At 41.8% G+C, this 14936-nt stretch overlaps 1 protein-coding gene across 2 annotated transcripts; it reads left to right on the top strand.

The window, feature by feature from the left end:
* Window positions 1-420: 420 nt before the first annotated feature.
* Window positions 421-12415, top strand: SLC35A5 (solute carrier family 35 member A5). 2 transcript variants are annotated; one of them, XM_075513184.1, is made up of 7 exons: window positions 421-935; window positions 1789-1941; window positions 2780-2878; window positions 4569-4702; window positions 7934-8001; window positions 9339-10134; window positions 11324-12415. In XM_075513184.1, the coding sequence occupies exons 2-7, from the start codon at window positions 1812-1814 to the stop codon at window positions 11390-11392; spliced, it is 1296 nt and encodes a 431-aa protein (XP_075369299.1). In that variant the 5' UTR covers window positions 421-935; window positions 1789-1811; the 3' UTR covers window positions 11393-12415. The 2 variants fall into 2 exon arrangements, with proteins under 2 accessions (XP_075369299.1, XP_075369308.1); XM_075513193.1 differs by lacking the exons at window positions 421-935; window positions 4569-4702 and having other exon boundaries at window positions 1920-1941.
* Window positions 12416-14936: the final 2521 nt, after the last annotated feature.

Here is a 14936-nt window from a genome sequence, read left to right as displayed (position 1 = left end):
GGCAGCACCGCCCCCCCGCTGGTCACGTGACATCCATCAGCGCTTCCCGCCCACCCCATGTCGCACACAACGTGACGACACACCGGCGCTCAACCCTACGTCGCGCCCGGCCCAGCGGCGATGCGCCTGCGCGGGGGCGGGCCCGGACCAGCGGTAGCTCAACGGCAGCCCAACGCCCGCCCGCGCCGCAGCTGCCCCGCCCCTCGGCGTGTGCGCGCGCAAGGCGGGAAGGTGCGGAGGGAGGAGGGGGAGGGGCGGGAAGCCGGTGATTCCTCGTGCGCATGCGCGCTCCGTAGTCCATGGGAAGGGGCGGGGGCGAGGGCGGGCGAGAGCTGGGGTGGAGCCCGGTTCCCCGCGGTCACGTGGCCGGAGCGGTCGGGAGGGGCGGGGCCTCTTGTCAAAGAGAATGAGGGTGCGCGCGCCCACGCAGGGCGGTGGCGCGGGGAGGGCAGCCAGGGGGCGCGCGCTGCCGGGCGAGAGGGCCCCGCCCCGCCAGGTGAGGCCGGTTGGGGCGCGGCGCGGCGGAGCGGTGTGGGAGCCGGGCAGACCCCCCAGTTGCGGTGCGGCGGGGGAGCGGGGAGCTTTGTGCGGGACGCCTGGGGGGCTGGCCGTGCTCCCGCGGGCCTGACGGGGGGCCGGGGAGCCTAGTGATGAGCGCTGGGGGCGTGCAGCGGGAGTGAGGGGGAGCGCGGTGCAGCAGCCTCCTGGGAGTCCGTGTGCCCGGTGTGCTTGGCCGCGGCGTCTGAGCACCGGTCGCTGCCGCCTCGGAGCCCGGCTCACCCCGCGCGGCGGCGGCCCCGCTCCTGCCTGCAGCCGCGCGTCGACCTGAGGCAGCGACGTGGCAGACGGCGGTCAGCAAAGCCAGGTGGCTGTTCCTTCGGCGCGGGGGAGCGCTCGGCAGCGCTTACTGGCCGCGCTCTCGCCGCCGCTGCGAGGTGGGTGTTCGCCCCGTGTTTTCCCGGGCCCGTGGAGCGGGCACTCGGGCCCTGGTTTGAAGCCGCTCTCCCTGTCGCCCCGGGTCTGTTCGGGGTGCCGCGCTCTGGCCGGCCCCGGGCCCCGCTGGGGTGCAACGGCGCCAGCCGCGGCGGCTGTTAACGGATGTTGTGGCCGTTAACGGAGGTTCTGCCCGCAGCCGGCCCCAAGGGGCTCCCCCTCCTCCCTCGGCACAGGGGCCGGTGCCGGCGGTGCGTGTTGGCCGACTGCTAGCCGGTTTTTCAGACCCGCGGGCCCGTTAACGGGTCGGCCGAATAACGGCAACGCTGGAGACGGAGAACACGGGTACAGCTCAGGCTCTGCCTCTAGCAGTCCGCATTCCTCCCCTGCCTCCTGGGCACAAGCCGGTGCTGAGTAAGCCCCAGGTCATCCATCGCTGCGATGTTGCTCTCGCTCCACAGCTGTAGAACTTTTCCTTGCTGGAATTAGGAACAAGAATACTTTTTAAAAAATATTAAAGAAAAATAAACGTGTAATTTATTTAATCCTTTTAGCTTATCAGTATTACATAGATGCACTCTTCTGGCAAACTGGCCTCTTTGTGCCACCTTCTGAGGCACTGTGTGTACATTGTTTATCCCTGTTTGCTGGTCCGCATAGCATATCCTTCTCTCTTCCTTAATTTTATTTTTTTTAAATAAAAAAGAAAAAGATAACTGTAGGATGAGATCAAGGATTGTGATGTAAGCGTCTTTGTATAAAATAACATAAAGCAGTAAAATACACACATTTCACCTTGTTTAACCAGTTGCTGGAAGTACTCTTTATAGTGTATTTTAATTTTGTCATCCAAAGGGCATTGACAGCAAGACAGCAGAATGAAGACCAAGTGCTGTAGTCGATTTGTGTTTTGCTCAAAGACAACCATCTATACCTTTCTGCTTGGAGGAGTGTTTATTGCGTTGGGCTCAAGTCGAATCCTCCTGATGAAGTATTCTGCCAATGAAGGTGCGGTTGGGCAATAAACATAATGTACCTCAGATAAGAAAGAGTTGACGTTTGGGGTAAAACAGATACCCAAGAGCCTAGTTCTCCACCTGCAGAGTTCTTAGCATAAACATTCTATTTTATAAATAGTGACATATATTTCTGTACTGGAAAATCTCTGTATAGACATTGGTCTAACATAAAGTGATAACTTGGGTTGCAAGGTGTGCGATCCATGTGGAGATTCACCCTTAAAAGATGAGGCAGTGAATTATTTTATATCTGATTTTCAAAGATTAAATTGTTCTGTAAGCAGTATTGATGGGGCATGTCTTGACTGAAATATTTGTCTTGCAACAAATATTTGTTTAGGCTTAGGAGAAAAGTGGTATCATAGTGGGTGGGTGTGCTATAACTGGCTAGTATTACTGCTGCTCCTTTCACCAAGTGTTAGCAAAATATGCTAACAAAGAAAAGATACAGGCCTGGAAGAAGGTTGTGTCATCCTGGAAGCCATTTTTTGTGAGAGATAAAAAATAGCATATTGCTGTTTGGGGAAAACATTCCCATTTTTAAAGTTTTCTTTTTTAAACAGTGATGTTCTTGAGTTCTTCCAAAAAGTTCTGCTGTAAACTGGGACCAAATGAGGAAAGATTTCAATCCAGAAAGGAGGCTGTTCAGGAAGTTGTATGTCATAAAAATTGGAATATTTATAATTAAAGTGCTAACATAGCCTTTTGCATTTATGGAAAGTGGCTAAAATTCTGACTGGAGGGGTTAAAATAGTTTCATGCTATAATTATGAACACAGGAGACAGAATCTGATTGTGTACTCTCTATGATTTGCTGAATCCCACAGATAACAAATATGATTACCTTCCTACGACAGTGAACATATGTTCTGAAGTAGTAAAACTGGTCCTGTGTATGGTATTGGCACTATGGGTTAAGAAAAAAGGTAAGTACCTATGTTTAAATAAAATGTGTTGTCTTTCTAAGATTTGCTGTACTTCAAATCCTTTTTTTGTTGTTTTTGGTTTTGGTGGGGTTTTTTTAAGTGATGGATTCACATGTAGTAGTATGGAGTAGGTCCTGCTAGTAAGGTTCACTGGAATTGTGTGTTCCATGCGGAATTATAATGAAACTTTACTTTTATAAGTCTACTTTGTGCTGTAAATTCAGGTGTTTTTGAGTTGTGTGTATGGTAGCTGAAATGGGGACAGGTAAGTTGAATTAGAAAGTGTAATGAAGACATAGTCTAACATTTTCAGGATTCTAACACAGCATTGTGCTAGGATAATAGGAGTCACCTCACTGTGAAGTCACAACTAAACAGAAGCTTATAAATTGCCCTAACTCAAGGACTGGCCTTTATGTTCTGTTGTTCTGACCGCTTTTATTTAAAAGCACCACCACCTTCCACTGAAGAGGCTTTGTGTGTGTGTGTGTTGTGGTATTTGAGTCAGAAGTAACCTATCAGTGTTATAATTCAAGGTAGCTTTGTTGTGAAGACAAATCTTGAGGCTGCTCTTTGGAAGAAGCAGTGGCAGGCTTCGCTAGTTACTGGTTTTGTATTGCAGGCTATTTTTCTTTTTTCTTTCTTGGCTTTTCTGTCCTGATGTAAAAAGGATGAGAGGTTAACTTCATAACATTTCAAAATGGTAGAGAACAGATGTTTAAATTGGAAGAGGGTGTCAGGCACTGGAGACTCACGTTAAATTGAACGGCTAGTTTTGTCCACTTCTCTATGTAACAGTCATGGCTCTGGCAAGCTGATGAAATTTTTAACTCCACTGTTTAGTACAGATATACCTAAGACAGTAAATATATTCAGTCAGTGTTTGCTGTTTTTCGCTACTGCTGATTACACATTTTTTGGTTTTCTTTCTTTCTTTTTTTTTTTTTCTTCCAGATGTCTGAGTTTTGCTGAACTCAGTGTGTCGGTGGTTTAGAAGATGATTAGATAACATTGTGTAGTCTTAAATCTGTGTGAACAAAGTACTTCTGTCACCAGCTCTAGAGTAGTCTAAGGTTTATCACAATCTTCCTCCTAAAGTGTGTGTCCTGAACACCTAACTAAATGTCATTCTTTGTGCCTTGTCCTTTCTTTTTTCCTTCTTCCTACATGTTCTCTTTTTACCCAGATCACGTGCTGTGTGCTACAGATACTGAGTTCTGGTTTATTTTGTATTTCTGACGTTACTGGCTGCCCTTTGGGTGCTATATGAACAGATCCACTGTCTGTGTCATTGTTTCATTTCTAAATTTGATTGATAATCATCAGAAAATTATACCCAGTAATGATGTTGCTAGTGTGTGTGGACTTTGGGGTGCTTTTTGGCCCTCAAAGAATGGTTGATAATTGAATTTTTGCTCCTGGTGGACAAATACTCTTATGGGGGTAAAAGGTTCCTTGATGTTTTCTGTGCTGAAGCAAGGAGATGAATGCCCGTAGACACAGGATTGCTGCTCTAGCTGTGTGTTCTGGCCTGGATCTATCCTGTATGTTGCCAGAGGGCTGTGGTACCTTAATGTTTTCTGTCCAACAGTGTTCCTGAAAACAGAACAGTGGTACCTATTCTGTTATAAGGGAATGGGCTTTTGATAATAAGAAAGGTGTCCTTCTTACTGATATCTTTTCCTTTCAGAGGGTTGTTTGGATCATCCCTTTGAATGTCTTTCCTGGAAGAATTTTTGTAATTCAATGAAATGGTCAATTCCTGCCTTTCTTTACTTTTTGGATAACTTGATTGTCTTCTACGTACTGTCCTACCTCCAGCCCGTAAGTATATATATACTGAATAAAGTATCTTCCGATGTCTTAGTGATAGGTAACATTGCCCTTAGGCTATCTACAGTTGTAACACTGGCAAGGCAGGATTTGCAGGTAAAAGAATGATCTGTTACCTGGCCAGCTAGACCTTCCCATTCTCTTTCCCCCACTGGTTAGTGTTGTACAGCCCTCAGTAGAGGGGAGTCTCTGTTTTCTCTATCCAAAGTGATTTAGAAGTAGGCTGAATTGCTTATGTACTAGGCAGGTTTTTGGTGCTTTCCCTCCTTTGGTTTCTTCAACTCCGTATTTCTCTTTCAATGCATTTGCTCATCTTGCTAGTATTTGAGCTGTACTTTTCTGTGTGGCTTCTACTGCTTTATGTATGTGACTTCACATGATGACTTGTTTTCTTTCCTTACTGACTCCAAAGAAAAGTGAGTAAGTGTAGTCCCACAAAGGGAGTAAGTGTAATAGGAGCTGAGGAGGGCAGGAAGAAAACTGTTTGACTCTTAACTTTTGCATTTGTTCATTAGTTACGTTTAAGCGCAAAATTTAATCAGTACTTTCTTCCAGTTACATTCAGCATTTTGGATGAATCTACATATGCTCAGGAAATAGTACAGTTATATACATTATATATATATAATAGTACAAAAAAGCACAAAAGCTTTCTTTTATTTTCATGCTAGGATACTTTTTGATTCAGAATCTATGTTTAAAGTTAGGTGGAAACAGATGGTTAGTGCTTGCTATAAAATACTGTGGCTGCCCACTTTACATTAAAAATAAGTATAAATGTTTCTGTTCCTTCTCTTTCAGAATTTCTCTTTAAAATATTGTCCTTTTAGGTGTACGTTTCTGTCAGGGACAGACCAGAGTCTGGAATAGGACCTGGCTGGAAAAATCTAATTAAAATCAAGATTCGGATATCTTAAAATAACATGCACAGGTCTTTGGTTCTGTGGTTTGTTGTGTGGGTTTTTTTTGGTGTTTGGGGGGTTTTTTTGCTGGTGGTTTTTTTGTTGTTTTTTTTTGTTTTACTTCAGGAAGGAAATTCAGCTATAATGTTTGCGATAGCAAAGCCTGATGTTTAGAAGGTCGCATAAACACTATTGCTTTCTTAAGTAATTTTTTTGGCTCAGCTAAGGTCATCTTTTGTAAAATGCACAGCTTTTATATTTTACACACACCCCCCCACACACACCTTGTCTCTCTCCCCTCAGAACACGTGCTCCAAGATTCCTCTTTTTTAGAACTCTTAGTGTCTTATACCTTTTAACTGGATATATTTTATGAGGGTTAGCTGAAATTGTAACATTACGATGGTAAACAAGTATTAAAAGAGATAACTACATACCTGTAAGATAGAAAACTTCGACAGCGTACAAGACAGTGAAAGTGGAAAAGGTAGAGGCAAGATGCTTGAAAGAAGGCAGTCATACCTGACTGAACTTGGTTTCGTGTGACTTTAAAAACTAAGTAGGTTTGGGACTAAGTAGCACTTGGCTGAGAAGTTGCTTGAAGTATAGAATTGCTTTGGTGAGATTTTTTTGCTTGAAGCTTCAGCTGTAATTATGGATACTCTTCAGTGGCTAATATTTCCTAGTGATAAGACTTATTTTTTAGAGACTTTGTTTGTGACATGTAAGTTAGTGGCATGGTGACCTTTGGTAAATTTTTTTCTTATTCCTTGTCATCTAGGATAGAGGTCCCTTGAGGTGTAAGAGAACAAAGCAACTCAAAATTAATTCCTTGTAACTATCCTGCTATAGATTTTATGTTACCAGAGGTGCTGGATGGGGGGCTTTGACTGTGAAGCAAAGCCGGAGTATACATGTAACACTTGTACATTTTGCATCAAGCCTCTTTTTCCGGAGTGGTCTCTTCTAGTTCCAGATTCACTTGTTTATTCAATATTTTTCTCCTTCCACAGCATTGACCTAACATGAATATTTATTGAGTTGTAATCTTGCAAAGCAGAAAATTAAGCTGTGGTTTCTTAGGCAGATGTCTCGTGTCAGTCTTCAGCTTACTTGAGATCCTGTGTCATGCTGTTTCATGAGATTGATTATTCAGCAGATAGTATGTTGGAATAGAGTCGAACTAAGGTGGTGGGAAAAGGGCCTGTGCTTTTCCTCTGGTAAATGAAAAAGACTCCTCTGTTGCAGAACTGGGAATGTGGAAATGCAGATGAGAAAGTTCAATGTAAAGTCTGTGTTTTGCACTTCTGAATCCATATATGTTTTTGTGTAAAATTGTCTAAAAAAATGATCTCACTCTTAAGGCCGAATTGGAGGAAAGAGTTCAGATGCCTAGATTTTTGTATGTTTACTGACTACCCAGGGCAGTCCTAAATAAAATAAAATTTGGGAAACACCCCCATGCCCCAAAAAGATCCTTTTTTCCCCACTGGTGCTGGTAAATTCTGATCTTTAATGGTAACTGCAATGCCTAAAAGAGCCTCCTCTTGGTCCAGTGTCCCAGTATAGAGTGTCTAATACAGAGACCAAAAAGACAATCCTTGCCACAAGGAATTTGCAGCTTGGGATCACGGCCATGGATTCGGGTACTGTCATTATCATACAGCTATTCCCAAATTAGACAGAAGCTTTAGAGTTGTCTTCAGTTGTACTTCGCAATAGGCAATTTTTTTAGTACAGTTGCAGTCTCGAAAATTCAAGCCGAGCACCTCCTTACCTTTGATAAATGATACAGCAAATGCGTTTGACATGCAAGAAATTTGTTTTCTGCATGGGCCTTGTCCAAGTCTGGGACTTCATGAATGCTGCAAGCTGGCACTGCAGCCAGAAGCAGCCTCACCTTCCCCTATTCTTTTCTTATTTTCATTTTGGAGCAAGTTCCTCCTTTGTGCTGACACAGCTGTTTTTGCAGCTGACTGGTCAGCCTGGCTGAGGAACTGATCTGACAGAAGAGTAAACTGTTTTCTTTTTTGTTAAGTAAGTTTTCCGCTGGATTGGTTTCGTCACGTCTTTGTTTCAGTACAGCTTTCCCCACTACAGTGGAACTTAGGCTCTGTGGTTTGCTTGAGATTTTAAATGGAACTTGAATGTCATTTTAGGGGCGTGTCATTCTACCACTTGGGTAAGGAAGATAGTTCAGTACCAGGATGATGCTTTTCACTCTGGCACCTTGCAGAAAGGTGAACACTTGAAGTCAGTGGGCTTTTGATGTCCACACTGTGTCTGGAGTATAACTTTGTTCCCCTTCTTCTCTTTCTAGGCAATGGCTGTACTCTTCTCAAATTTTGTCATTATAACAACAGCTCTTCTCTTCAGGATAGTGCTGAAGTAAGTAGTTTTTACTAGAGTAAATGAAATTTTTTATCTTTCTAGCCTTGATGAAGAAGTTAAGCTACATTCTTTCTCTTTGTCTGATGGGAACAGCAATTCTGTTTTCTTGTGGCTATACCAACTTGGAGACATGGCTTTGTTTTCTACATCTGAAGGTGTAGGAAATAATAGCTTATTAGGAGTCCCTACATATCTCTATGCATTTGGTCAACTGTAATAGAAAACAACTGAAATAATAATTATCTAGTTGTTGGATAGTCAGAATTAAGGTCTGGGTACTTTCATTTGTATATCAAATCTCATATTTCATGATTAGCAGTACTTCTTTCCAGTCTGTTGTAATTCTTAATTGAATGTAAATGTAATCTAACAAGAGGGGATGAGATATGTAAGCGTGAAAGACAGAGGTGTCTTCGGTAATATTGTGCCAGCCCTTATGTGTTTCTGGTCAACTGCGTAGTATGTTTTAAAAAGTAATTATATGTCGCTTCTTCGTTATTCATGTGACAAAAGCCAGACTCTGTCCTGTGTGTTCCACTTCACCTGATTTGTGCTCTTTATGGTGTGATTTAGATTCAGAAAAGACTGACAGGGAAATGGATATTAACTTCACACTATACTCAAAAAGTCACTTGTGTTGAACGTGGAGCAAAGATGCCTTTTCTACAGGTGTTAATATACCAAAAGAGTGTCTGATAGTCTGACTTGAAATGCTTTTTCTCAGTTGTTTAGTTTTATGTCTCTTGTGATGTCACAGTTTACTTAATCTTCTAAATTTTTGTTTTTCCCCAAGATAAACAGGCTTTGCTTGAGTGAAAAAAGAGTATAAATAGTTCTAACAGTCTTATAAATTACATTCATAGATTTATATGATTTACCATCATAAAATACTAGAAAAGGGCACAAAATCATGGGGGGAAAGTGAAATGTGGTGAAAGTTTACCAAAGAAAGAGGGTAATTATTTGAATGTCTGTGATTTCTTTTTATCCATCAGACCTGTGTTCCCATGGAGACAACAGTTGCTTTTAAGTTGTCAGGCAGTCAGTATCTAGAACCATCATGATCTTGAAAGACTTTCCTTAAATTATCTCTACAGAATACTCTACTTTTATTTCTGTGATTGCCAGGCTGGGCCCCCCTTGCCACAGAAAAGCACGCTGCGTTTTGGCATTTTACTGTCAATTCTGAAAAGCCAAGATTTTTCTTTGCGCCTGTCTCTGTTTCCTTATCTGTGGCATTATGTCTTTTATGTGTTTTATAGAGCTTGTTCTCCTGTCATTTAATTTGTGCCACTGTGTTTCTAAAGTTGGTGGCTTTTTTTGTCTGCTCCTAGGCGAAAGCTCTCTTGGGTACAATGGGCATCTCTGGTGATTTTATTCCTGTCCATCGTTGCCCTGACTCTAGGAACTGGAGGCCATCAGCAAAGCTTGGCTGCACACGGATTCCATCACAATATGTTTTTTAGTCCATCTAACCACTGCCTTCTCTATGCTGGACCTGAGGAAGCATGCATGGAAAAAGGCAATTGCGTAGCACCAAGTTTCCTTCCCAGCTTCCAGTGGAATGTCACCAGTACCATGGCAGGAGCACTGAAACCTCTCCGCCTCAGCCTGGGCCATCTGCTTATTCTAGTGCAGTGTTTCATTTCTGCCCTGGCTAACATCTACAACGAAAAGATCTTGAAAGATGGGGATCAGCTTGCTGAAAGCATCTTCACGCAGAACAGCAAACTCTATGCCTTTGGGGTGCTGTTCAATGGGCTTATGCTGGGACTGCGGGCTAAGGACCGGAGGCAGATAGAGAATTGTGGCTTCTTTTATGGGCACAACATCTTCTCGGTGGCTCTCATATTTGTCACAGCTTTCCTGGGGCTGTCTGTAGCCTTCATCTTGAAGTTCCGAGACAATATGTTCCATGTTATGACTGCTCAGATCACCACTGTCATCATCACCACCGTCTCTTTCGTCATCTTTGACTTCAGGCCTTCTGTAGAGTTCTTTTTGGAAGCTCCTGTAGTGCTTCTCTCCATATTCATCTATAATGCCAGTAAACCAAGAGGCCTGGAATATGCCACTCTGCGGGAAAGGGGCAAACTTGTCAAAGGAGATGCATGGGAGAGGTCAAGTGGGGTAAGGCTTTTCAGTACTTGTCTCCTCTGGTTTCTCTTTTGTTTCACCTCCATTTATGCTATGGAATGTTTGGAAGATTCATTTTGCATGTGAGCGAACTCATCCCTCAACTCAAACACCAAAACTCCTCAGTATTTCTTAAAATCTTTTAAATTGATTGGGTATTGCTTTGCATATTCCACTTTTTCAATTCATGAAGCCTAGGTAAGCATTGCTTTCCTGCTGTGACTATAGACCTGTGAGCCACTTCAGCTTTGTACAAATCCTCTCTTGAAACCTTTATAACCAAAATATTTTACTGGCCCTGGGCATCCAGACATTGGAATTGATGCCTGGGAAATAATTGTACTTAAGTAGAGCTGATAAATCTGTGTAGCTGAGCCCACACCATGAAGATGTTAATATATTTGATGTTAAGATTCTTTCTATCTTAACAAAGATACCTGAAGACAAAAAGGTAATGTTTAAATACAGAGTTTTAACATGTGTTTTTCTTGAACGTTAGTGGTTTTTGTCCTAATGTGAATAGTAATCTAGTTAACTAGAACATGGCAGGGAGGGCTTGCTCCTCCCTGACATAGCAGGGAGGGACATAGCAGGACAGGGAATGACATAGCAGGGAGGGCTATGTCATTGAATTGAGCTGAGCAGTCAGTCTAAGGGGGAAGGGTTAACGTCCGTGTACTTTTAGTCTGAGTGTACAGATGTGTTCTGTAATACACGTTACAACCAGCAGAGAGTGCTGTCTCCATTTAATTCTGAGAAACATTAAACTTGGGAGAGATGTTTTCCAGAATTCCACATGGTGCTTTTTTAGGTTGTTGTTTAACAAACAGTAAATAACAGAGTCATATATTTTTGGTATACCAGGTGTTATCTATTTTAGCACTTACAATTGAGCAGCTGTGGTAAAAAGAAATAACACTGTGAGCAGGCTTCCTGATGAAGGAATGGGCTACAAGCCATTTTAGGGAGTGAGTCACTAAAAAGTGTTAAAGATACAGGGGATGCTTTTATGAGCATGTATATCCTAGAGCAAGATTATAACACACTGGTAAGAGATGTAAATTACAGGGTCTTGATTTTGTATGAGTGATGCCTTCAAAATAAACTTTACTCTTTTTTTGTTTAGGTTAATAACAAGATAACTTTTGCTCACATTGTTCTCTTTTGCTTCTGGTTCCTGTAGGATGGAGAAGAATTTGAGAGATTGAACAAACCAAGCAGTGACATCGATACAGATGAAGATTCCCTTTAGCATGAGGCTGGCTCAGAGGAGTGCTATTACTCATAGTGGGAGAATGTTAATGTTTTATTAACATAGAGAAGGGTCATTTTTCCCCACTTGCAGAGCAATTGAGACTATTTTGGGGCTGGATGCCAGAGGTGGATAAGGAAAACCTTCAAGCCATATATATGGAGAGTTGTATTCCCTCTTTCTATTGGTGTAAATCAGGAGTCCAAAATCTGCTGAAAGAAACAAAATTTGTAATGGATGCAAACAAGGAGAGGCTTGGATGCTGGACTCAGTGGTCTGGGTGACATGTGCTGCATTGTGGAAGGCAGTCCTGGACTCTAACCATATTCTTTGACCGCTTTGGTTGACTTCCCTGAGTCACTGCAACTTCCTGTATGAAAGTCTTGGTTAGCAAAGCAGAGATAAAACTGTTCTCCAGCTTGCAGAAGTGATATGAGCGTTGATTAATGTTTTTGCTGCATATTCCAATGTACAAATGCTCCAGTAAGTTTTCTTTTCAGGACTTAAGATGTTACTAATAATCTCATAAATAATGAGGCATATTGACTGTTTTATTTTATTTTGGCAATTCAGATTGGCATATCTCTAGCTGAGTAAAAGAGTCCCTCTGAACCAACCTCATCAAACTTTCACTTGAGAATGTATAATAAATAAAATAATTTGGGTTAAGGATATGTTGATCCTTCAAACAGGCAGATCTCTAGAGCATGATTTGAGTTTGAATGGTCTTAATTCTGTCTTCATTCCTGTTTTTAAATCAGTGTAACTCTGTACTGACTCCTGTGGAGTCCTTTCTTTCTGATTTTCTCTGATGTGACTGAGAGCAGAATAGATTTCACTGACTTCAGCCACTAGTTCTCCTCACATTTTCAGTGTGAGACTGTTGTGTGCCTGTCTCCCAGTGTCTGGGGAAATGGAAATCTGTAATGCCTTTGTAGCAGATAGTGAATTTTACATGCAACATATGTGGCCTCACTTTGAAAGAGCTCGAATAAAACAGAAGTGTGTTATACAGTATGAATGCATCATAGGGTCTTTTTTTGTGTTTAGAAAGGCTATATGTAGAGGCTTAGTTTGCACTGAGGCCACTACCAGTGGCCTCAACAGCTACAGTGATGTCCTTCAATATGTGGAGCACTGAGCAAAAGGGTGCAGGTGGTAGTATCATTTGGTGTTGCTCTACCCTGTCAGACTGATAAGGTCTTGCATTCGTTTTGGAGAGAGAGAGAAATCATTCTGCAGAGTGCCAGGCATAGTGATCACTGTTGAGGCATCTGCTGGATTGTATTTTGAGTGAGATGAAAGATAGGTTCCAAATAATTCAGAGAATTTTTAAAGGGGGAAGGGAACAGGGGTGCAGATAAGAGATTCTTGGTATGTTCCTAAAGCCTCTTCTCTCAGAACAGTGGAAAAGATGTTGGTTTATAATTTCCTCCCTTCAAAAACGCATCTTGCATAGTTGAAAGATACTGTCAAAAGAATTCTTAAGAAGATAAGCAATGAGTTCAGTGTCAAAGCCTCATACCACAGTGTATAGTAATCAGTTAGTGATGCATTTCTCTGTGGACTGAAGACAGTCCTGCCTTTGTTCCCCTCTGCCATCCTGTTTCCAGGCTCTGTGTATAACAGCTTACTTATGCATACTGTATTGATGGCTCATTGCTATATTAATTAACATACCTCCTGTCATTCATCCATCAAGAGGGGAAGCCTGTTTCTATATGCAGCCAATGACTGTCAAGTTACAATCTATGAATCTAATATTATTATTCTAATTTCTTACTTTTTTTCTGGGAGTATTAACTTTTTCTAGCATATATTAAGAATAACTATACAAAGTTAAATTACTGTTGTGCTTGAAAAATTCTTTACAGCTGATTTCATTGTGCTTCTATAGTAGGCCATTTCAACAAAAGGAATCCTAGTCGTTTGCATCTGTATAGAATGAATAAGAAGGCATATTTCAATGTAAATTCCAGAAACATGGTTTTCGTTGGTTTATGGTGTCCTGTTTTGGGAAATGAAACTTCAATGCAAAAAAAAAAAAAAGCTCAAACTGTTAAAGACTTAGTTGCAATAAGACATTTTCATTTTTTTTTTTTCCATTACATACAGCTTTGCAATATATACCTGCCTGAGTTCATTGTCTTTTTCAACCATAGCTACCAACTTTAGCAGGTATTTCCAAGAAGAGTGAAAGTACTGTTAGCTTTAGATTGCTTTGCATTTACATGAGCAGTAAAAATTGCTTTGCATTTTTACATGAACTTTTCCAGAGAGCTTTGCCTTCCATTGAGTCAGAACATAGAAATCAGCTTCATGCCTCTAACAACAGAGCATCAAACCAAAGATGAACGTCTTAAAAACCATATGTTTGACCTTCCTGCCTGAAATATCTGCCTTAAGAGAAATGAGATATGGAAATGACTGATCTGCAGCTTTTGTAAAGTGCACTTAGTTCTTGCTTTCAGCTCTTGTCCTGCTTAATGATTTTTCCCTCTATAAATTTCACCGATGCTATCAGGCTTGACTTATTTGCCAAAGTCTTAGATTGCACAAAGATATCAGGTATATAACTGTTGACCCAAGCATTCACTTGCACTGTAGAGTTGGTCCTGTCTAACATGTAGAAATCTTTCTGTTGTCTTCAGGTTGGAGGTCTCAGAGAGATTCTGTTGGGTTGGGCAGGCAGCTTTCCTTTAATAATGGAGGAGAATTGTATATCCCCTTTGCAGCAACAGGAATTTTAACTGCCGTCTAAAAATGGGTAAGGATTTGCATCAACTTGGCAATTTAAAAAGTGTGTAAAGTAACCCGAAAGTATAACTGTGCAATTCTGTGCAGCTGTACTATCCATGGCAATAGTCGAATTTAGTATGTACGTGAGGTTTGCTAGAGGAAGTGACTGTAAACGATTGTCAGCTGGATAGCAGCTCTGGTTAGCAAGGGGGAGCTATTCTATAGTTACACGTTTCAAATAGATCATGTGAATCCCACTTGATTAAGTATTTCCACTGTATGGTTGTTGACCTACTCCATGTTGGAAAGCTTACTATTTTTCTCCTCAGATGACAATAGGGAAATTTATGAGGACATTTTTGGAGAGCAGTATTAGTTTGGCACATAGTCTTTAATGAATACATTGGGCAGAGAGCTCTTCCTAAGCTGTGATTTAGAGCCCAGATTCCCAAATGTTTGAACTTAATTGCTGATGAGGATGTTATGTTCCTCCCTCCAGGTTTGAGGAAATAGGTCACAAAACCTCCCAGGAAGAGAGATGTATTCATGTTTCTCTTGTTTATAACAAGCCAATTAAAGCAATATCTATTTTGGTTAATTTCAGCTACTTTGTGAATGTAGCAACTGAGCCATGGTGCTCGAAAGGCAGCCTATGGATGAAAACAGCCATCTTGAAGCTGAATCAAATCCCATAAATATGTATAAGAAAGAAGTTTTTCTTTATCATGTGGAGTATTTCCACTAAGGGCTGTAGACATAGGACCTGAATCTCAATAAGTCTGTCCTCAGAGTGATGCTGCAGGGA

The sequence above is a fragment of the Mycteria americana genome, chromosome 1, assembly GCF_035582795.1.
Source record: "Mycteria americana isolate JAX WOST 10 ecotype Jacksonville Zoo and Gardens chromosome 1, USCA_MyAme_1.0, whole genome shotgun sequence".
Taxonomy (NCBI): Eukaryota; Metazoa; Chordata; class Aves; order Ciconiiformes; family Ciconiidae; genus Mycteria; species Mycteria americana.
Note: the sequence above shows the minus strand (reverse complement) of the source record. Positions and strands in the feature narration are given on the sequence as shown.

Coding starts and splice junctions, on each gene's coding strand:
- SLC35A5 (XM_075513184.1), top strand. CDS start 1,812: ATGAAGACCAAGTGCTGTAGTCGATTTGTGTTTTGCTCAAAGACAACC. Junction 1,942..2,779: donor GAAGTATTCTGCCAATGAAG/GTGCGGTTGGGC, acceptor TGAATCCCACAG/ATAACAAATATGATTACCTT. Junction 8,002..9,338: donor CTCTTCAGGATAGTGCTGAA/GTAAGTAGTTTT, acceptor GTCTGCTCCTAG/GCGAAAGCTCTCTTGGGTAC.